Below are 23,925 nucleotides of genomic sequence, written 5' to 3'. Positions count from 1 at the left end.
TACACCTTTTTATGGCCAAATTCAAGCACTTTTTAGGGACTTTCAAAACCATTTTTTTAATTTGTGTAGTACAATTTTAAGAATAAATCCAACGTGAATCATGTATATTGCAGATCCACAAATATAGATGTGATTTTTATATGTATTTTTTTTTTTATCAAACATTTAAGATTAGAACAACACGTGTGTAAATGTGTTTTGGACAAATCTCTCTCTATAAAGGTGTTGGGTAAAACGACAGTAATATGTATCTTACATTTTCAGTTGCAGAAATTTCTTCCCAAGAAAATTTACCACTGGAAAACGCAACCATTTTTTTTTTTGCATGGCCTATAATAAATGTCCAAACATATAGGTAATCCTCGAACTAATACTGAACACTATTCATATTGTCCTGTTTAGGTAAAGCATACACCTGTCATCTTAGGTGTGACCCGTAGGGGGCGCTAACGCCTCATAGGACAAACTAAACCAGCTGTTGTTAATCACGATGGGAAGAAAGTAATGCCAAAACAAAGCCACCAGAGAGCAGCGTCATTTTTAAGCAGACTTGTGAAACATGGGAACAATGTCAAGCATCTGAAAGCACTTCAACCAAAATTCAAGAACATTTCAATCCTTGAAAACATAACATAAATTTCAAACATGTTCATGGATTTTAAGCACCTGTAAAAATAAAAGAAGACAATTAATTATTGATATGCACACTATTGTTTTGTGATGATGATGACAGAAATAAACACTTTTTTTTTTCAGTCACTCTCTGGAGTTTTTCTGCAATCAGGGTTCCTACAGCTTAAGGCAAGCTAAATTCAAACGTTTTTAAGACATTTGTAATACCTTTAGAATCAAATTTAAGACCAAGTCCACAAAAAAAGCATAATTGAAAGCAAAATATATATATATATATTTCTTGCACACTATACATCGTGCCTCGTACAAATTACCTGGCACAGCTTTTAGCTTTGGCGAAAATCATTTGTTAGACAGTCACTTCTCATTAAATTAACACTTTTCAATATTCTAAAAAATAATGTCTTTGTCTGAAGTTTCTATGCCTATTGTGGGTAGACCAAAGACATGTGTCTGCACGACTGAAACAACATCACGGTTTTGATAGTTCCGTTATTGCGGTCATGCACTGTTGCCACGAAAGTGAATCGGTGAAATATTCAAAAAGACGATTGATAAATCTTACCATTTTTTTTTTGTTCAAAAAAATATAAATATAAATAAAGTGTTCACATTTTCAAGACTCTTGAAAATTGGATTTAAGACATTTTAATGCCAATAAATGCCTTATTTGTAGAATAATGCATCCAATGCCTTTTAAGACCTTTCTAGGAACCGCGGTTACCCTGTGCAATGTTTTTTTTCTTGAACCATCACCATGCACCACATCATGTTGAATGTCAGAAACTTGTACGAGCCCCATAGACCACGTAAAAACTCAGTTCAGTGGGCAAAGCAACAAATCTGTCTCTGAGTTATGTTGAGTAAAGAGTTTTATATTCAACGTTTGGTGTAATTAAGTGCAGTGCCACTTAAACAGTATCTACAATTAGCAAAGACCAACCACATGATTTCAGCTCAATTACATTTGGCTGTGAAACAGGATAAAGTGAAAAACCATGTCACGTTTGTGTTTTAGGTGGAAAAGTCATTAGCAGAAACCGCATGGGACCATCAAAGTCTCATGGATAACCAAACAAAGGAAGGTTCATATCATTTTTGGATGATTTACACTCAATCTGTATCACATCTTTTTCTGCACACATCTAAAAAACTTCATTCACCACACGTTGCATTTACCCTTCTGCTCACAGCGTCCTATTTTGTCTTTATTATATTGTAATGGAGATGTGTGGTGAAACTTTAAGGACCTCACAATGCGGTAAGAGGAGCGGCCGATGTACCAAACAAACACACCTTTGGTTACAATTGCTGGTCTATGGTACGACTTCTGCCCTCAGGGTAAAACCTTTGTTTGTTCAGCAGATGTTAAATGCTGCTTTTATTCACTAGGGAAACAAGATCTAATCACTATTTGTAGTAACATACTAAACCACTAATACAAGCATTGTTTAATATTGCACTTAGTTCAGACTTGAGACGTATGTCGAGAAAATTCCTTCCTCCACCAAAAAAAAAACGTTTTTTTTTAAATGATTATTTTGAGTGGGTCTCACAAAAAATGACCAGTTTCAGCAAGTAGTTTAAAAATAAAGAAGAATACTATCAAAAATATTAAAGAAGAAAATTGTCCCAAATGGTTAACCAACAACAAAAATATGTATTTCCCCTTTAATATTGTGTCTGTACAATGTTAAGAAGCACTATTCATCTGTTATTTTCAGAAAGTTGTCATTTTGTTGCTTGTTATCCACTGAAACTGACATCAAAGTTGGCTAGATCTCGGACAATGACCAATCACTGCATGTCTGTTTTTTGCTGAAAAGCAGTGATTGGTCCACACCAAAAGCAACTTCAATCCCAATTTCAGTGAATAGTAGTTGTCAAAAAGGCTGCCCCAAGATAAATTAAAAACGGGTAGATTTGTCTTCTTTATTTGTGTCCTACAAATGCAATGATAACACTCAGCATTTTAAAAAAATTGTTATCATGTTAATAATAACAATAGTGATATATTTTTGGGGTGGGGTGTTTTTCAGAAAGAATATTGGTGTATGGCAGTTAAAAGTTTCTTTAATTTTCCATCCATCCATCCATTTTCTGCACCGCTTATCTTCAGTGGGGTCGCGGGGGTACTGGCGCCCATCCCAGCCATCCTCGGTCAGTGGGCAGGGGACACCCTGAACTGGTTGCCAGCCAGTCGCAGGGCACACAGGGACAGACAATTCACACCTAGGGACAATTTGAACCGGCCGTTTAACCTGACATGCATGTTTTTGGAATCTGGTAGAAAAACGGGGTGCCCGGAGAAAATCCACGCAAGCACGGGGAGAACATGCAAACTACACACAGGAGGTTTGATTGAACTGTTGTTTCGGTTTGGCTTTGCGTGTAACTTAATAGGATAGACGAATCAAGTTTTGGACAAGATGGAGAAATTTTGCATGCAATCAAATCTGTCTCTGAGCCACAGATACTCGTAGAAAGAGCCATATATGGCTCGCGAGCCATAGGTTCCCGACCCCTGGAATAAATGCTCAACATGGAGGAGTTTTGCTCATGATTTCTCATGGTATATCTGTGTTTTCTGTCGCTAATTATCAATTTGATAGAATTGAGTTATTGAGTTGTGATATTCTTATTTCTGGGGTGAAGCTGAGAATAGTGCTTGTATATCGCTCTGGTCTGAGCTCTTTTCAGGCCAACGTCGCTATGTTTGAACATGTGAATTCTATTTTTGATACTAAATTGCAAATTCTACTTATGGGGGATTTTAACTTTCCTGACCTTCACCACAGTTTTCTTCAAAATTCTGATACTAATCTAACTTCAATGTTCAAAAACTTGGTTTCAAATGCAGGTTTCTTTCAGCATGTCGATAAACCAACCAGGGGGCCCAACGTATTAGACCTTGTGTTTTCTACTGACAGATATCTGATTAAAAACATTGACGTTGGGCTGAGTTTCTCTACCAGTGATCACGATTCTGTTACTTTCCAACTTAACCTGGCTCTTAAAAAAGACCCCACTGCTCAGAATTACATACATTTTAAAGACTGTGATCTTCATGGCATGAGATACTTTCTGTCCAGTGTCAACTGGTATCTCTTATTTGATAATTGTGGGAATATTGAAGAAATGTGGGCAATATTTAAATCTGTTGTGTACACTTTGTTATCTGTATACGTACCCTCAGTTGCTGTTACACCTCACGTCAACCGGGATATAGCTGAATTGCATAGGCGAAACCAGTTTATTCACAAGCTTTATAAACGTGATCAGTTGGCATACTTGGAAAGTTATCAAGATGCTTCAAGGGAACTGCGGAGGGCCATCAGGCAGGAAAGGGTGGCTGAGGAAAATAAAGTTTTAGAGGCTAATAATACTTGTAAATTCTTTTCATACATCAACCGTAAACTAATTTCTAGGGCATCTATTCCCAACCTGAAGGCATCTGACGGTACCATTGCTACTGATAATGCTGATAATGTCCGTATATTAAATGATCAGTATGCCAGTGTTTTTGGTCGTGACAATGGTGTTTCACCCGACTTTCCCACCAGAACTTCAGCTATTCTGAATTCTGTGGAACTTTCAAAGGAGTTAATTCATAAATACTCGATAAAACTTCCCAGCAAATTTTCAGCCGGCCCTGACAAAATTCCAAATTTCTTGCTTAAAAAGCTAGCTGACTTTTTATGTGGACCATTATTTTATCTGTTTTCTAGATCTTTTGAGGATTCACAGCAGCCTGAGGACTGGCTCAGTGCTATTGTCATACCGATTTTTAAAGGGGGGAGCACAACAAGTGCAGCCAACTATAGACCAGTTAGCTTGACTAGCTGCGTCTGTAAAGTGTTTGAGAAAATTATCTCAGATGCCATATGGAAATTTATACAGGAGCACAATCTTTTTACGTTTAAGCAACATGGGTTTAGGTCCGTACATTCTACCATGACTAACTTGATAGCTCATTTGAATAATATTACCAGTATGTTTTTTGTTCACAATATGGCTGGTCATGTTGTTTACTTAGACTTTTGCAAGGCTTTTGATAAAGTGTCTCATGACAAGCTTTTACAAAAACTGAAATGCTACGGTATTAGTGGAAAACTGCTTGAATGGATAACTGCATATTTGTCAAATCGTAAACAATGCGTAAAAATTGATGATGTTCTTTCAGCGTGGTCGGAAGTTTGTAGTGGGGTACCGCAGGGCTCAGTACTAGGACCATTATTATTTCTGTTTTTTGTGAACGACCTACCTGAGGCCATTCAAAGTAGTGACATCTCAATTTTTGCCGATGATGCTAAACTGTCGGAATTCTTACCAAAAACCCAGGTTGCAGGAACAATTGATTCTCTCCAAAATGACATTAAATCAGTTTTTCTTTGGTCCGAACAGTGGCAACTGCAACTGTCATCTCATAAATGCTTAGCACAGTCGTTTTTTCATGGTTCTATTCCGCTGTATAACATTAATGATCATGATTTGCATGTTGTTACTGAACATAAGGATCTGGGTGTCACTCTTACTTCAAACCTAAAGTTTATCACGCATATCGCCAAAATTACCAACAAAGCCAATAACATAGCATCAAACATTTACAGACACTTTTACAACAAGAACCCAGCATTCTTAGTTCGAATGTTTTGCGTTTATGTTAGACCCGGGTTAGAATATAATAGCGTTGTGTGGAACCCTTACTTACTCAAGGACATTAACCTACTGGAAGGAGTTCAACGTCGGTATACGAAGCGGATATCTGGGATGCGCAACTTGTCATATCCGGAAAGACTACAAAGACTGAACTTGGACTTTTTGGAGCTCCGCAGAATTCGATTTGATTTAATTTTTGTGTTCAAAGTACTGCATGGAATGATCGATGTGCCTTTTGATCAATTTTTTGAGTTCTGTCGTGTTGATGGTTTACGTGGTCACCGATATAAGTTACGGGTGCCTAGACCGACCAGCAACTTGCATGGAAACTTTATTTCTTTCAGGATCCCAAAAATTTGGAATTTTTTGCCTGACCGGGTTATTAGTGCAAATACGGTGCAAACCTTTAAGCTAAGGTTGTCAGAAATAGATTTGTCAAATTTTCTTAGGGGAGGGGGCGTAAGGTGACCATATTTGGCCATGCTCACTCTCAGCATTAGTTTTTTTTTTGTGTCATGTTTTGATTAATGTATACAACAATAATATCGTGCACTTTCGGTCAACATCAAATGACCATTTGATTGGACAAACTTGCTACAAATGTTTTTGGGGCGGGACTAACAGTATATATCAATTGTCGTGTGTATGAAGACTGGTCTGACTTGACTGCAGATATGTTTGGCTTGGAATCTCAAATAACTTACAGACGCTCCCCTTCTTACGAATATTTAACTTACGTAAAACGATGGATACGAAAAAAAATTTGGGATGTCGAAAAATATCCTGACATTGCTGTAAGTTAGATTTTGTATTGTATGCACCTTTTTTCCGAGTACAGGACATTACTGTACTGCTTCTTTCCACGGCTACCGGTGTGTGGTGGCGCTGTGAGAGCTCACCCAGCACCCACCCTGAAGAAGAAATCCGGCTTCCTCCTCCTAATTTGTGTGTAAACATTCTATACTGTCTATACGATGTCTATACTATCTCCAGTGTGCTAAGAACTTTGACATTTTTATTGTTTAATATCTAGTGCATCCATTAAATATTGGTGTCAAGTGTATAGAAGAGGCGAGAAAGTGGAATAGGAGAGCTTGATGCGGTTGGCCACTTTTTACCACGGAGGAGGACCTCCTGAAGTGCATCTTCCAAAAGTAAGTTAAACTCAACTTTCTTAATCTTTATAGAGCATATTATTTTATGAAATGATTATTTTTTAGTACAAAACAATACAGGTTACTTATACAAGCCTTAAACATACTTGTATAAATCTTAAACATACAAAATGTAGCACCGAAGCAACTTATGAACAAATTCAACTTACGAACGATCGTCCAGAACTTATGTCGTTTGTAAGTAGGGCAGGGTCTGTACATGACTGAGTGGAAGAGATTGCTTACTACAAAAAAGTTGAGCAGGGCATAATAACTTCTGAGCTAAACGCCATGGTAAGAGCTTAAGTGGGAAAATGTCGACAAAAAAGTATGACTATTTCATGCATTTTGTGAATGTGTTATTTTAGGAAACACTCACTTACTGTGACCCTGCAGGCCTAAAGCATGTGTTTCAAGTACATTTTGTACTAAGCTATGCCTATGTGTGTGCGAGTACAAAAACGCATTGTCACAAACAGACGCATGTTCACGTCTGTGAGACATCCTTCCTCACTTATCTCTGTTTGACTCAGAAAGCCATCATGTCCATGCCTTTGTTAGCTAAAATAACACAAACGTGCGGGATATTCTACAGCCATGAGTATGAAAGGCACTGACCCTGTTAAAAGAAGTTTCTACCCCTTTATACAAGCAGCGTTACACAAGAATTTCAGTATACGTTTTTTAACAACCTTACCTCACTGTATGAAAGAAAAAACAGTTCTCGAGCAGATGGCTCCAGATGGCTTGTTACTGCTTAGCGCCAGCTGGTCCAGTTTGCGCATGCAAACTACTACAGCCCCCCCTAAAAGTTGTGCTGTATTTTTTTTTTAATGTATGTTTATTTAAAGTAACTGTAATTTAATTTAAGTGTACCGTAAGTTGATGTGTATTATCAACAGTCTCTCAATAACATACTTGGGAACCTCCGCCAATTGGGCCTAAAAAATCCAGCCCGACCCTACCCGGCCTACGGGTATATAAGCCGGACCCGACCGATTAACTTGATATGGAGCCTGGAGTAAACCCGAAGCTTTACTTCGGCGCCATGATGGCGAGAATGACAATTCATTTGGATTTAGTTATTTGGAGTTAAACTGATAGTTTGGTACGCATGTTCTTTATGATAGAGTTATATGAATAATATAACTTTGGCTCCAAAGTGCACGTGTCTGCGGCAAACCGCAGCGCCTAAGTGTGTTGCACAAGTAAAAGTACTATTACTTTGGAAAAATAGTACTCAAGTAGAAAGAAAAAAGTAGTCATCTAAACAATGACTTGAGAGAAAGAAAGTGTATACTGTGCAGATTATCCACAGACAAAACATAAATAAATCAATCAATTTTAAAAACAGCAAGAGAGAAGCCCGGCTCAGCCTGGCCTGACCTAATGATTGACGTTTTGGGCCCGAAACCGAATTTCAGGCCGGTTCGGACCCGGGCCCAAGATCATACCTCTATAGCGTACACAATATATGATCAAAAAACGCATAAAATATGGGGAAAACTTTCAAGTTGATAGGTATGCGATTACCGTGACTCCTACTTTTAAAGCGCTTTGGGAAGTCATTGACTTGAAAAGCGCTATATAAATGCAGATCATTTCATTTTCATTTTCATACTTGCAACTGCCCCCCAAAGCCTTCCTCCGTAGTATGTGAACACATTTGTTACGAAGCTCATTCTAAATTCCCATTTTATTTCGTGAATATCATTCTATTTATCTTATTATTGTATTTTTTATGGCAAATTATTATTTAAATGTTTTTTTAGAAAACCGGAATATGTATTTCGTAGGTGTTTGCGGTTCACTGGAATGCTTTACGGAGAACGGGAGCGGACCAATTAGTTTTTCATCATTTCGTATTGTGAAAATTCGCTACTTACACGAGCAATTCAAGCTAGTAGCATGATTCTGGAATAAAGTATAGTCATAACAACTTATAAAGAATATGTTCACTTAAAAGTTGGAACATAAAAATATCATGAAGCTGCTATTGCAAATACTACAATATTTCTATAACAACTACCTTTTTTGACATTTTTTGTCGAAAACTTACAGTACATTCTTTTTAGTTGTAGTAGTATTATAACTTTCATTATTCATCACTATTTCTGTTGACACCCACGTGTTTTATCCCAAAAAAAATCACAAGAATGATGAAGATTCTAAGTATTGTTTATGAGCAGGTCATCTGAAGAATGTGAGGGCGTCTGAAGATAGCTAATCAAAAGTTGGAAGCAAGGCAAAGTGATAAGCGAGGAAAACATAGATAGATAGATAGATAGATAGATAGATAGATACTTTGTTCATCCCCGAAGGGAAATTCACATTTCCAGCAGCATCCCTGAGCTGATGACATTCAAAGTGGGTTCACCATGACAACTCATCTATAGAGGAATGGAGGAGTGGGCGGGAACAAAGTCACAAATACTGACTGAGGTGTTGTCCGGAAGGTTGAAAACCAGCCAGCCTGTCAAGTCTGCTCTGCTTCCTGTATGTGATCCAATGTGTTTGTGTTGAAAATAAGTAATCAAAGCAATTGATTTGATGTGAGACTAGTATTAGTATTTTCACATATTTTGGCAATATTTTTAAAGGCTGCTGTCTTGTGCATTAAAATGTACGTATTTTCCGCACTTTAAGGAGCCCCTAATAACCCCAAAGTGGCCAGAAATTTGGAAGTGCGCTTTATTACCCGGTGCGCCTTATATGCTGCAAAATACAGTGGATACAATTGGAAATGAATCTCAAAGCATTGTATACAAGAGGAATCAAACCCAGGTGGAAGATGTGAGAGTGCCAAAACATAACCACAAGACGACTAGTAATACAGGTGACATTTGAAAAGGCATTAGGTTTCATTTTTTTATTACACTTTTTTTCACCCGGTTCCAAAAACGAATGTTATTGAATGGAGAATTTATAAGAGTTGCCCTGAAGGATATAAATAAACGCAAAATCCGATTTAATCATCAGATATGACAGTTGTATCTTTCAGGACGACTTTCTGTTTTCTACATTCACGAACATTTGTTTGTGGCATCTAGAGTAAAAATAGTGTGATGATGAGATAAAATCGAGTGTGTTTTTACATGTCATCTGTATCACTAGTGGTCTAGTGGTTTGGTGTTGGCACTCTCAATGCCACGACCTAGGTTCAAGTGACAACCAATCATCAGATATGACAGTTGTATCTTTCAGGACGACTTTCTGTTTTCTACATTCACGAACATTTGTTTGTGGCATCTAGAGTAAAAATAGTGTGATGATGAGATAAAATCGAGTGTGTTTTTACATGTCATCTGTATCACTAGTGGTCTAGTGGTTAGGTGTTGGCACTCTCAATGCCACGACCTAGGTTCAAGTGACAACCAATCAATACCATACGCAACAGTTATACACAAATAAATACAGGAGCTCTGACTGTAGTTTTAATTCCAAGTGATTTATATATGAGAAATATATGCCAAAAGACTATTTTGGGAGGCACGCCTTATACACCGGTGCGCCTTATAGTGCACAAAATACAGTAATCAGGGTGTCTACTATTTGTTGGGTGGCCCAACTTGATTCCCGTAAATCCGATGGGTCTAGCGTGATGACAATGAAGAGCGGCACTTGTAACAGTAGCAGCCCCACATTAGTAATGTAACCCGGGAAAAGGAATTCAGTTGCCCAGAGGGAGCCCAAATCTTGTACAGACTGCTGCTCTGATTTCTTTAAGCCACAAACACAAGAGGGAATTTTCCGGGTCACTGTACATCCAAGTGACTGCTCAGACGGGCTCTGGGCATTTCAACTTGTCTTTTCTTCCATTTTAAAGGATTAAATAGGGAAATAGGGACATTGGCAGCAAGTAACTTTGCACCTTGCAGGGCAGTAGTCAAAGGATGAAATGAATTTATTGACATGTATTGCTTATACAGATTCTAATAATCGTTTGATGTGCTTTAATGACGCCTTTCAGTGCAAGACATTGGAATGATAAAAGCAGTTAAATGGTTAAAGGGTAAATTTAAGAGAATTAAAGAAATAAAAACCACTGTGCTCCCGAGTCCCTTAAATAAGAGGCGTGTCCTTGTAAGTTACACCATTAGGTAGGTTGTCTAGACTCCAGTTTTAGCTTCATTTAGTAACACGTTTATTTTATCTTATTGTTATTCACACTAAGGCTCTTTAAGGGGACGAGGGGGGAGGAATCCCAGTGCACATTAGAACATTTTATTTTTCTGTTAATACACAAACAAGTAAGGTTACCAAGTTAGTTGGGCAACAGAAGAAAAAAAACACAGTAAAGGGTAGGGGGTTGCCCAGAACTGAATATTAAAAACAAATAAAGAAAACAGCTGAAAAGTGCAACTTCTTGATTACATTGTATTTTCCTTACATCAAATTTAACCAAGTTACAAGGTGACGTGAAAACAGTACAAAAATAACATTCAAACTCTTACTAAAAGCTTGTTGAAATGGTACTGTGTTTTCCCCATGCCATTCTCAACATAAGATCTGCACATGTAGTCATAAATGGCATTTTGACAAATATCACGTTCTTAGAAACCACATTTTCCTCTAAAATCTGCCATAAATGTGACCTTATTCCATTAGATGCATCGGATAGAATAAATAAGTCCATAAAGTTGCCTTTTACTCTTCTTCTATGGGAAAATGGCACCCAGGTGGTTTGAGCAGGTTGGAGCATTCCTGACAATTCTGTGCCTCCACCTTGCACAAACAGTGGGAAGAAGCTAAGACTTATTCACAGAAGGAACAGCAGAGGGAAAAAGAAGAAATAAGAGAATAAAGAGAAGGGGGGCTTGACTCACATAGTTATCTATCTATCCCACCCACCCTGAGAAGAATTCCTGTGTGGTTGCACGTCATTAAGCAGGACCTCCTGCTGGTAAATCAGGACCCCGGACATGATCTCAGCAAGCCCAGCTAACCCAATCGCTATGGAGCCCAAACACTGTTATTAAATGACTGAGCAGGAAAACGCCCGACACAGAAGGTGTGTTTCGATTAATTTCAGTTAAGCACAAGTGTGGGAATGGAAATTGAAGAATTTCATTTTTTTTTAAAACTGTTGGCTATCACAAAAAGTATTTGTGTGTGCATGATGTAAGGGTCTTCTGTTGTTGTTTGCTTTAGATAGATACCTTTTTTTAAAATAGTGAAACATTTTTTTCCACAATTCCAGTCAGAGGTCACAATGACATGTCATAGTTTGATTAATACTTTCTTGAATATCAGTAAGTTACCACCTAAAAAGTGGCAATATTTTAACTAAAATAAAACATAAAACTAGGACCCTCTTCTGCACGTTTTATGACTTATGTACGGACTATAAACTTTGCATTACAACAATCAAACTGTAATTTTGTCTGTATAAAAATGTCAAAGCTGCAGCAGTAAACGCAAACAAAGTGTGAAAAGACTGCGGATAATTTGCAACAAGGTTTGCTGCCAATCATTGGAAATGCAATATATATTGTTGGGATTGTTGTTTATCCTCTGCTCAATCTTTAAACCTTGCGTGATAAATATTCTTTTTGTGTCGAATGTTGTTTGATGAAAACTTTAATGGAAAAGCAACTGTAGACTGTCCGTTTTAATCATGTAGACTCCCTTTTTTTGTTTTTATATGGCATTAGAAATACCGAATGAAAAAGTAATCATGACATAAGACAGGGGTTTAAGTACGACACCAAACACCTGCCCGACTTCTTGTGCTATTTGTTGGGGTCTTGTGCGCCTCTATCCAGCAAAGGGAGCCTAATGGGTTTGGAATTAGGACAGCTGTGTCCAATCATCTCACACCTTTCCCTAATAAGCCTGAACCCTCATAAAGACACTTTGGGCAGCACCCTTAATCGGGTCATTCTGTAGTGATTTAGCGGTGCACCCAAACGCAGGAAGCCAGAAGCATGGCATGGTCGTCAAAAATGATAGTATTTATTTACAAAATACTCAACAAGGTGACAAATAAATGGTCCAAAGAAAAAAAAAAACTAAACTGTCTGAACCGGAAAACAAAAACCAAACTTAAAAAAATCACAATAAAACTGGAAAAGGTAAGGGTTATCTTGATGCTTGAAAAATGGATGATGACCCGGCAACAAGTGCTGTCCAAAGTGTGTTGATTTAACCCTCAATGGACTTGGGATTGTGATACTGTAGGTAACTAGGTCGGGGTTTGATTCTGGTCAGAACGGAGTACAGTTTAATCACATCATAACATATTGCACAAAAACCATCCCACATGTTCGGCACTCTTTTGTTGGTGGTAGCGTCCTTCACTTCAGGAGTATTTCCTCGTACTTCTCCCAAATTCTCAAATTCCCTGTGTCAAGTATCTCACACAAAGCCCTTTTCTTGAGAGCCTGTCCTCCAGTCGAGGTCCCTGCCAGGCATTCCTGAGTCTTTTTGACATGTCGAAAAGGAAGGAAGAAAAGGAATGGGAGCTTACAATGACCTCAGCGGCAGGTAGGGTCTTGTCTCCTTGCAAACATGCAAATACTGAGAAGTGGTACTTGGGGACAGTCTTTATTTTACATAGATATTTTGATTTAATAGGACTGTTTGAATATCAAAAGCTCCAAAGTTAACATCCAGATAATTTGTAAGCTAAGCGGGGACAGGTTAACAACCATTTAAACAAGTACAAAAGCATTGCCGCAAACTAAAATGTTTATTCAAGTAAGTAAAATAGGTTTCGTACTTATGGACAATTATTCTCCAAAGCGACAACAAAATTTGAAATGAGAGGGCGTCTGAGGTGCAGTTGAAGTTTTGCACTTCACTTTTTTTCCTTTAAGCAAACTACAATTAACATGTTAACCATAAAAGGGTACTCAAAGACCACTCTATTTGCTTCTCAAAGGCAGAACACTTACTGTGTACAGTATCATTTAATTGTAAATATGCATTTGCAATTATATCCACGTTTATCCAGTATATAAACCTGTGAAACCATCTACCCCTTTACAACAGGAGTAATTACATGTATTACTTTAAAAATGTACTCTATGTTTCTGAAAGAAATCAACTCATGCAATAATTGAAGTGTATATATCAGCTCTTCATTTCTCCTCTAAAACGTTCCAGATAAGGAGGGAAATTGATGCAGAGCGCTACGGGTGGCCTAAAATTGTTGGTGACTGAGACACCTCCTATATCTGTTTGGAAGTTCAGGAAGACAGATACTCATTGGCTGAGCTTCTTTTAACAGAAAAAATAAAATCGCTTAAAATCTTATGAATTATTTTTTTCCCACCTCATATTTACTACTGTACAGTCTTTAGTTAACCCAAAAGATCATACCCACGTTCCAAAGTTGGAAAGTGTCAATCATAGATATATGTTTTTTATTCTGTAAGGAAGAATGAAAACCTGACTTGTTCATTAATTTATGAACGCTCATCTCCCGAAACAGAGTGTAAAAAAAGTGGTCAAATACTGTACTATTGGCCACCCTAGTTGTCTACAGGGCCTTTCCTTTTAACCAAAAACATCTTGCAATTCCTCAAAAATTAGAGTTACTCTCTTTAAAACAGTAATGAGAAGAAAACTGAGGGTAGAGGATGATTAAGACAACTTTTGAAACAGTAACACTTACTGTACATAAAACAAAACATATTTGTAGTGACCCTTATTTACCAACACCTACTATGATCTTACCTACTGTTCCCAGACCCTCTAAATAAGATTGTTCTAAACTTTGAACACACATCTGCTAACACTACAAGTTAAACAGCGGTTTGCTGTTTCACCCTGCACTACAAATATTCACGACCATGGTGTTCCTCTCATAAAGATAGAGATTTACTTCAAATCAACCAGTGGCACTGTAAACTAATGCATAATTTATTAAATTGCAAATGGTACAAACTGCCGTTAAAAGAGGTATTCCGCAGATTAGTCCATTACAAGGCTGCAAATGGTAAACTCTTTAACCTCTGCCTTAAAATAGCAGAGCAATTGAGTATAAAGGTCAGGAATCACTCTTTGACCACTAACGGTTGATCCTTCAGGTGTTTGTCAGGCACACCCACCATTGGGCAAGGCTAAAGCGTCACTATAGTGACAAAGCTACTAAAATGACTCAGGTGTCCTTGAGTCATGGAATTCTAGAAAACAGACTCTGCAAGCCTTGGGCTATACAGTAGTACTTCTTTATACAATCACCCTTAACCACAAGAATTTTGATACACAAATATCTTCCTCACTTTACGAAGGAAAATCCAGTCTGCGAGCAGTCCCCGAGGCTACCACTAGAGACCGCTAAACCCTCTTGACCGCTCGAAACTATGAGCTCAGTTCAGTTTGTATATGGCCCTCCAAGCATCCGATTCCGCGCCCTTCGTTATACCTGTAGAGTACTCTGCAGCAAGTTTGTTTTGATCTCATCTCTTGAATTCCATTTTATAGGATATTATTCGTGTAAGGTTTCTGAGAAAAAAAGAATAATGCTGAGAATTTTAAAAAAGCAAGAGAAAGAAATAGGAAAACATAAGAGAAAATTGCTTTAGTTACCAAGCCAACCAGGAAGAAGCAAGTGCCGATCACAGGGCTGCGAAAGAATGTACACAGTGCTCCGATGCAATAATTTCAGAGAGTTTATTTTCCTGTTCCAAAAAAAAACAGCAAAGTGGAGGACGAACCAGAGAAGATGGCGTCTACAAAGGAGTAGAGAGGTGTTGTTTCGTTGAAAAATATAACATCCAGAAAAAGTGGCAACTGGTTGGCCAACAGCTCTCTTAAATGACAATTGCTTTACTCATTTCCGTAACATTTTGAAGGGGAGGTAGAGGCAAATCATAAATATTCATGATTTTTTTTTTTTTTTTTTTTTTTCCAAAAGACCTGCTGAAAGTGATAATGTAGTGAGTCCAGCTAAAAGAACTAAGCAAGTGATGATTTTTTTTTTCAAAGTATTTCCAATTATTGTCTGAACCGTCTATCGTCACAATGGTCGCTCTTAGTAAATTTAAAAAAGTTCTGAAGCTTGAAGTTACAGGAGCATTTTTCAAATGTAGCGTTTCATTAAAACTTCTCCTTACCTTCAACACAGTGTTCCACATCCTCCAAGTTCCGCAGCGTAATCCTCATCAGGCTCGAGTTGAGCATCAGTTCATTCTTGTGTTCAGACTCGGGGGCAGGGTTAAGGAAGAATATGCGAGTGTCGCCCGTGGCAACCTGATTGTCGCAGATTCCTGTGTTGCCAAAGCCGCCGATCATCACCTTATTGCCACCGTCCAAAAGAATTTTGCGGTTTACGCTGGTTTTTCCTTTTAAGTAGCGCCACACCCTGACCTATGAGCCAAAGGATGACAGAAAAACACAACATAACTATCGAGCTAACCTCAGCAATGACATTATTTCATACCAAAAAAAAATCTAAACAAAGAATTATGATATGGTCATAAATAAGGGGTCTCAAACTGCCGCAAATGGCCCCCGGGCCACAACTATGAGACCCCCGCCTTAATAAGAATGCTAATGGGACAGTGTGTATTATTTGACCACTAGATCTTGTATTATTCTGTCAAGGAACCGAAAAATGCCCAAAATCACAAGTAAGAGAGAAAATTACGTGTCCATAAAGCACCATTCTTCCTTTATTTTTTTCTCAGCCTTTTGCTGGGTGTTTTTTGGGGGGTTACCTGTTGCAGCAAGATGGCAGACAATCATGTTAGCGCCTTCTGGGTGAGGCTCATGTTATGTAAAATAAAAATAAATGTCTCAAACCTAGGAGTATTTAAAAAAGATATTTACATTTATATGATAGTCCATGTATTTTTGCTAATTGTTATCTAAATATTCTTTTTTTTAAGTGCAGCCCTTTCTGATGATGGATTAGTTTATTCAGGGATCAGAATGGAGATTTTCATTTTCAGCTGAAATAGCCAGGGTCCAGGAATAAAGCCCCCCCAGACCCCCCCCCCCCCCCCCCCCCCCCCCAATTTTTCTGACGGCCGCCAGGGTGCGCCAGAGCAATAAAGGAAAGAGTGAGACAGTCGGATTTTGAATTTGTTTGCTACGCAAGAGAAAATGTGAAAAAGTCGGAATGCCTTTGGGGTTCAAAAACAGCGGAAATCCGCGGATCCGCGGAAAATTCTGATCCCTGTTTATTACCGAGTGAGTTCTTAATTGGGTTTGTTTTACGTTTAATCTTATAATGTGTAAGAATTTTTTTTAAATATACCATATTTGAAAACGGTGGAATGTTTTAAGCGAACTCACAATGTGGCCCAACCTCACGCAGACCCTAGCTCCAGCGGCCCCCAAGTAAATTGAGTCTGAGACCACTATTCTGTCTAATGCTGTATGTAGAAACAACAATGTAAAGCTCCACCAAGCCTCCTTTTGCCTATTTTTCTGAGCAAAATGTATGAAAAGTCAAAAATGTGTTGAGCAGACAGTTATGTTTGCTACTTTTTTATTATACGTTTAGTTCAGACTGGTTTTGATTATACAATTCAGTAAATTATTACTTAATATTCCTTTGGAAATTACACTTAATTTGAGTATGTAAATGGTCTGCAGTTATATAGTGCTTTTTAAGTCAATAAAGACCTCCCAAAGCACTTAACACTTACCCACATACTGATAGCAGCGTGAGCTATTCAAGGCAACTACCTGCTTATCGGGGTCATAAGGGATTCAGTGTCTTGCCCAAGGACACTTGGATATATAACACAGAGGAGCCGGGACTCAAACCTGCGATCTCTTGATCCCAAAATGAACCGATACCTCCTGAGCTACTGCCGCCCCAACATTTAATTTTAGTACCTAGGAAAACCCAAAACCTGATTTCCTGACATGTAGTTTCCCATCAGAAATGGGGATCGTAGATTCCTGTGTTGCGTCTTTTGTGTTTGTAGAAAATGAGTAAGAAGGCAATATTCACATGTTTTAACCATTCAAGGAAGCATGCAGTTATCTACGGTATTTGCTGTTCACTGATAATAAATTTTTTACGGTTCAGTGACGACCAATCACAGTTTATGTTTCCTGAAGCCGAGCTTTGACTGGGCATTACCTGAACTCCAAACTGTGACGTCATCTTCAGTCGACAGCGAGTGTGGAAATAGCTGAGATAGATACAACTTCTGGATTTATCTTAATTTCTATTCCACAAATCCAATATTATTAGAATGCTGAAACATATTGTAAACAAAATACTTAGTTGACTTTCACTTTAATGAAAAAGAAGCAGCAATTTGTCAGTGGTTGTAATTACAATATATTAACATATGTTGTTCAAATAATCAAATTCCTACTCCAAGATCATTTTAAAATTGAACAAAAGAAAAAAATCAAGGAAGATGCAGTTTCAAACATAAAAAATGTATTGTGTTCCATTTTCAACTTTGCTTTGTGTTGGTTGTACAAAGTATCACAGTGGTTTCTTAAGGGTGACACAATAACAAATCTTATCTGAAACCGCAAGGGATCTAACCACTCAAGTCAAAAATTGCTCAACTCTACAGGAAGTGGCAATGGGGCTGATATATGCATTGCCATGGCAGAGTTTCATTTACATTTTAAATGAGTAAGAATATGTTTACATTTAGAAATCTCAAAATGGATTCTCTCCCATTCACTCATGCTATATGCCTATACTCGACCCCGCTCATTCACTTGGAGACAGAAAGCCAGTTGACCAAACATGGTTGTTTATTTTGACAGATTATAGAGTGGTCTACCACACTTTGATTGCATTGCAGAAGTTTCACAATGAGTGCTGGTAAAATGGCAAGAGAGGACGACTCCTTTCGAAGCAAAGAATAAGGAACAATAGTTATTTTTTTCCTATAGCTATTTTGAGGACCACATTTAAATCTTGCAGAATATGTTCTGAAACACTTGCATGTGCTCTAGCATCGATTTAAACATTTTGTATTATATTTGCGAGTGCTAAATGATCATTTTTGGGGTCATTGTGAGTTGAAACTACACAGTTCATTTTCGATTAGAGTTGTATTTTTAATAATTGTTCATGCACCAAGAAAAAATATATAATTTGGAATTTTATCAGTTTTATTTAAATTTACAAATGGCAATATGAAGAAGTGAAAGAAGAGATCAGACATCTGACAAAATAGGTGGCCTTGTCATTGACCATTCTGTTCATTTTTCGGTGTGCGGGTGATTGCCCCATTGCCAGTGGCCACACGCACACTACCTAATTTTCACTTTGATAAGCGGGAATCAGTAATGGCAGAATGTCAGTCGAACCACTGACCCACAGAGTAACCTTGGGCCAACATGATTAATTCTTTACCGTCAAAAGAAGCTAAGATTGAGACATTCTGAAATGCTCACAGGCCAAAACACAAATTTTCTCACTGAGTAATATTCAAAATCCATGAAATGAAAATGTGAGTTTAAGGGGCATAACCTGGACAGAAATGAGCACAAGTTTGGGAAAAATATACAATAGCGCAAAAAAAGTGATTTGAACCAAATGTAAATGTGTGAGGAAACTGTGCTAATTTATTGGTCACTGTGAGTAATAGTTTATAACGAATATTTTGGGGCATACAACCCCCTGCACAATAAATCATATTCAAGCTCTTTTGTATCACTTTAAATTCCACTAGTTTCAGTTGTTCAGTTTTAGTTGTGAATAAATGGATAAACCTGTTCAATACAAAGTACAGTGTAGATCAGGGGTCAGGAACCTATGGTTCACGAGCCATATATGGCTCTTCTCATGAGTACATATGGCTCGGAGATAAATTTGTACTGATGCAAATCTCATTTATAGTGTTCCAATTCTGATGAGTGCGGAGAAGAGTCTAGCACACATAGCCCTAAAAGTGTCAACGCTTCAGTCCAGTAGAAAGTGCATACTCCCCACTACACTTTACAGTCCAGGTGTCACACCAACAGACCCCGTTTTGGCTGTACGTCAGTAAGGAATCCTTTACATCGAAGCTTATTAAATAATTTAGGTTTATTGTTGAGACACTTTATGATGAAAACCCAGAGAAACTCTAAACACCCAGAACCTCCAGCCAAGCCTACAAAGCAATTTGTTTGCATGAGAGGTAGGGGTTGGCAGAGTTATACACAGCGCACTTCTCTCTGCCCAGCGCCGTCTGCATCGAAAGTAAATACGTCACTATCTCCGTTTGCAGTATTTTGTGACGTTGTTATAAAAGATCTCTTCTTGCACCTTGTTTTGAAACCACTATTTATGAAAAAAAATGGTGAAAATAAGCCTCAATGAGTTACTGGGGAAGGGAGACAAGTTTCATGTGGTATATTTGTTGATATGGGACACAGGCCCTGGCTTTATTCTTATTTCATTAATTTTATTAAACGATCTAATGTCACACAATGAAACAAAATGTGTTGAAAATCTCAATTTTGTCTGAGGAGGGTGTTTGGTAGTTTGGACAAAATTTGTCTTCAAATATATTGTATGGCTTTCTCTCAAAAAATGGTTCCTGACCCCTGGTGTAGATTATTCAAAACATATATATTTATAGATAGATAGATAGATAGATACTTTATTCATCCCCGAAGGGAAATTCACATTTCCAACAGCATCCTTGAGCTGAGAACAATACAATAATAAAGCAAAAAGAATACAATATAAAAATACCCAGTGTGACGTGCAAATGCCCACTGTAGCGTGTTATATAGAATAAAGTATCCATCTATCTATCTATCTATCTATCTAAATAGTGCTACACAGAATACATATTGCAATAAGATTCGGTAATATGCAATGTAGGTGGTGTGGTTTACTGTGGGCTTTTACTCTGCCGGGTAGAGTTAAAGAGCCTCATGGCATGAGGAAGAAAAGATCTCTTCAGTCTGTCCGAAGTACAAGACAGTGACAGCAGTCTGTCGCTGAAACTGCTCTTCTGTCGGGAGATAATGCTGTGTAGCGGATGCGATGGATTGTCCATGATTGACCGCAGCTTTTCCAGTGCCCGTTTCTCAGCTACTGTTGTTAGGCTGTCCAGCTCTTTGCCCACAACAGAGCTCGCTTTCCTAGCCAGTTTATTGAGACGAGAGACATCCTTCTTCTTGACGCTGCCTCCCCAACACGCTGTCGCAAAGAAGAGGGCGCTTGCCACAACTGTCTCATAGAATATTTTCAGGAGCTTTTTGCAGATTTTGAAGGAGGCCAGATTTATGAAGTGAAAAAAACTACATTTTTGTAACAGGCAGTTAATTGGCAGCAGAATATCTGCTTAAATAAAACTGTACTTCCTGATAGAAATCTATTTTATTATATATAGCTCAGGAGGTAGAGCGCTCGTCTTGGGATCAAGAAACCGGAGGTTCGATTCCCGGCTCCTCCGTGTAATATGTCGGAGTGTCCTTGGGCAAGACACTGAATCCCCAATGCCCCAATAAGCAGGTCGGCGCCTTGCATGGCTGCATGGCCGCTATTGGTGTGTGGGTGTGTGTGTGTGAAAGGGTAAGTGTGAAGCACATTGTAAAGCGCTTTGGAAGGTCTTCATTGACTTGAAAAGCGCTATATAAATGCAGACCATTTACCATTTTATTTGACTTTTTTAATTTGATTATAAAACTGAATGACATCATTTACTTTATCTTACCGTTAGATTTGATTCTGCACACGTCATGGAAAACTGTGTGATCAGCACTATAGCCTACTTATAGAAATTATTAGATCAATCACCTGCTGCAGTCTGTTGCTCGCAGAAAAGTAAACCACACTTAAACAAAACTGCATGTGCGTTGCAAGCAACGTTTATCTTGTATAGTTGCATTCGTTCCAAAGTTTTTGTTCATGCAGCAGGTGCGCTACTTTGATCGTTGCAACAAAACAAAAATTGTGAACCGAATGGAGACGCACTCACCTTGCAAGAGTAGGTGTTATGTACCGGGTCCATGTTTATGATTTCGTCCACAGTGCCCGTCAAAACTATGTTGGCTTCTTCTTCGCGGTCCTCCAAGTCCCTTTCCGGGCAACTGGCCGCGCAGGACCACAACAGGACTGCCAGCATCCCGGCGAGGAGCAGCGTCGCCCGGCAAGCCCCGAGTCTCCGCTGCGAACTCATGACTTCCGTACCAAATTTCTTGAATTAGCTTTTCTTGGGGAAAGGTCAGTTCGTTCCAAAGTGTTTACTACCGGGAATATGCAACACTCTAAGTGGGTTTGAATTTTGGACGGAAGCTCTCTGCAACTTCTCTAGTGGCTCCCCGCGACTCTTTCACTCTGCAGCCTACTGTCGCACATTCGAGGCCGGGTTGGAGTTCTGCTTTCCACCGCCGCCGGCTGGACGAGAGGAAAGAGGAGAAAGGGGAGAGGGTTCTTGCACGCGATCGCTTCCTCTCTCTCTCTCACGCTCTCTCTCTCTCTCTCTCTCTCTCTCTCTCTCTCTCTCTCTCTCTCTCTCTCTCTCTCTCTCTCTCTCTCTCTCTCTCTCTCTCTCTCTCTCTCTCTCTCTCTCTCTCTCTCTCTCTTTCTCTCTGCAGGAATGCGACTGCACCCCCCCTTGCACTCTGATTTGCATGCAATCTGAATAGCTGATCCCACAAGTGTGTCTGTGTGTGTCCCCAGTGTATGAGGGGGTGTTGCAGAGATGACCGAGCCAAGTGCCTGATCAAGGGCGCCCCCAATCGCACAAACCACGTGCTTATCCTTCTCACAAACAGAATGAGTACTGCAATACCATGATCCAGTGGTTGGCCGTCAGGGCCAGCAAGGCCTACTATACTGGCCTAAAAAATGAAAAAATATTAAAGCTCTGTTTCAGAAAACATAAACTGTGATTAGTTGAAAAAAATATCAGAATAATGTCATTTTAATTATATTTTGTCCATGATTGATTATTAAATAAATTCCAAATTGTCAGCTTCCTCTCATTGCTGTTTCCCTAGTTGTGCCAATTCCAGATGTGTATTTTCATATTCAAGCATTCAACCAATGAGATTTCAGCTATTGCCAGGGTTGGAAATCTCCGTAGAGATCTTCACAATAAATGTCCAACATTTTGAGAAAGCTGTTGCTTTAACCCAATTGATCCCAAACTTTTGCAGGGTGGTGCACTCTTTGGCTCCCCAGTGAATTCCTAGCGCAGTTAATTTTGATTTTGTTAACATCCAACCATATTGAAATGCTAAACCTAGATAAAAACAACACCATCACCGGGAAAGCTTTGTTAGGGTTGCTTTCTGCTGACCATTTTTTACTTTTCAATTCTTCAATCTATAGACCACCTATGAAATGCCCTAGATAGCACTTCAAGCTCATTAAAATAGTGGTCTGGATAATTTTCAAAATAAACATCACAAAATAACATTCCAATTATTTATTTTGACATGTCTTCATAACCAAACAAAGACAACATAATTTAAAAAAAATAAAAATAACTAAGTCTTAAAAAATCAAGAACATTTGCACAGTATACAAGATAAAATGTACACACTTAAAATAACCCACAGCAAACAAAGTAAAAAACAGCAAAAATAAATAGTGCACACTATTAAAAGGTAAACATTGCATACTAAAAATAATCCACAAACTTTTAAGGCTGTAAACATGACATATGATATCTGAAATTAGTCTCATCTCATTTCATCTCATTAGCTGTACCGCTTATCCTTATTAGGGTCGCGGGGGTCTGCAATTAGTGTAATATAAAATTAACCATGTGCTACTACAACATGTTCATCAGTGCAAGAAATGTATTCAATTATCAGTTCAAACCCACCATTATCACGAAATCAGAACAGACCAGTGGACCCCAGAGCATTCGTTTTAGTTCTTTTATTAAGGAAGCGTTCAGGGCTTGCTGGAGACGTGATGGCCGTCAGACGTCAGCAGCGGCGCCGGGGAGATAGCTTTGGATCGAGTGGGCAATCGGAGTGCGGAAATTAGGCAGGTCATGTTTACCGGGGCTTGAGAGGAGATCGAAGAGTGGGACGGAAACAGGTCGGATCGGACGCAGGCGGAAACGGGTAAGCAGAGTTCTTAAATGAACGGGATATCAGGAGAAACACACAGAGTTACAAATGTACACTCTGACACTGAACTCTGGGCGCAGCGCGCTTAGGAGAGAAGTGCCAGCCAATCAGAAGGCGCCCACATGATTGCTCCAGGTGATCAGCGTTAGTAATCATGACAACCATTCCTGTTAACTTATTAACACTACTGCTACAACTATTTATTACTCTTATTTTAACATTTCACTTATTAACTTGCATAAATAAAAAGTGTTACCTCTAATCGATAATGAAGTTTTGGGGTAGGACGCTATTAGACATTTTTAGCTAGAGTCATAACATTGGTTATTTATTTGTGCCTTTGCAAACTTTTTTCGTACAGCGTGTAGGTCGCAAATGCTGCTTTGATGGAGGTTTGTTCACCTCTCAGTCCACTTGTAGATGCACCTTGTTCGTCTTTTACTTGTAATCCTTTTTGACATGCCGTGTATTTTAATATGTGATCATTTTTGAGGTGCTGGTACAAACTACTTGTGTT

The 23,925-nt window shown here is 38.6% G+C and overlaps 1 protein-coding gene across 9 annotated transcripts in view; it reads right to left on the bottom strand.

Annotated features, from left to right (window-relative positions):
• agrn (agrin) overlaps positions 1 to 21,761 on the bottom strand; it is a 390,673-nt gene extending 368,912 nt beyond the window's left edge. For 3 of the 9 annotated variants that reach the window (XM_088331544.1, XM_088331552.1, XM_088331545.1), the window contains exons 1-2: positions 21,299 to 21,761; positions 15,509 to 15,761 (exon numbers count right to left, since the gene is read on the bottom strand). In XM_088331544.1, the coding sequence (XP_088187670.1) occupies positions 15,509 to 15,761; positions 21,299 to 21,499 (454 nt within the window). In that variant the 5' untranslated portion in view covers positions 21,500 to 21,761. The remainder of the gene's footprint in view (positions 1 to 15,508; positions 15,762 to 21,298) is intronic. The other 6 variants (XM_088331547.1, XM_088331553.1, XM_088331548.1 and 3 more) reach the window with 3 other exon arrangements.
• Between the last annotated feature and the right edge of the window lie 2,164 nt (positions 21,762 to 23,925).

Source organism: Urocampus carinirostris, chromosome 3 (genome assembly GCF_059441175.1).
Source record: "Urocampus carinirostris isolate Australia breed hairy pipefish chromosome 3, RoL_Ucar_1.0, whole genome shotgun sequence".
NCBI lineage: Eukaryota > Metazoa > Chordata > Actinopteri > Syngnathiformes > Syngnathidae > Urocampus > Urocampus carinirostris.
The sequence above is the reverse complement of the archived record's forward strand: the minus strand, read 5'-3'. Positions and strand labels throughout refer to the sequence as shown.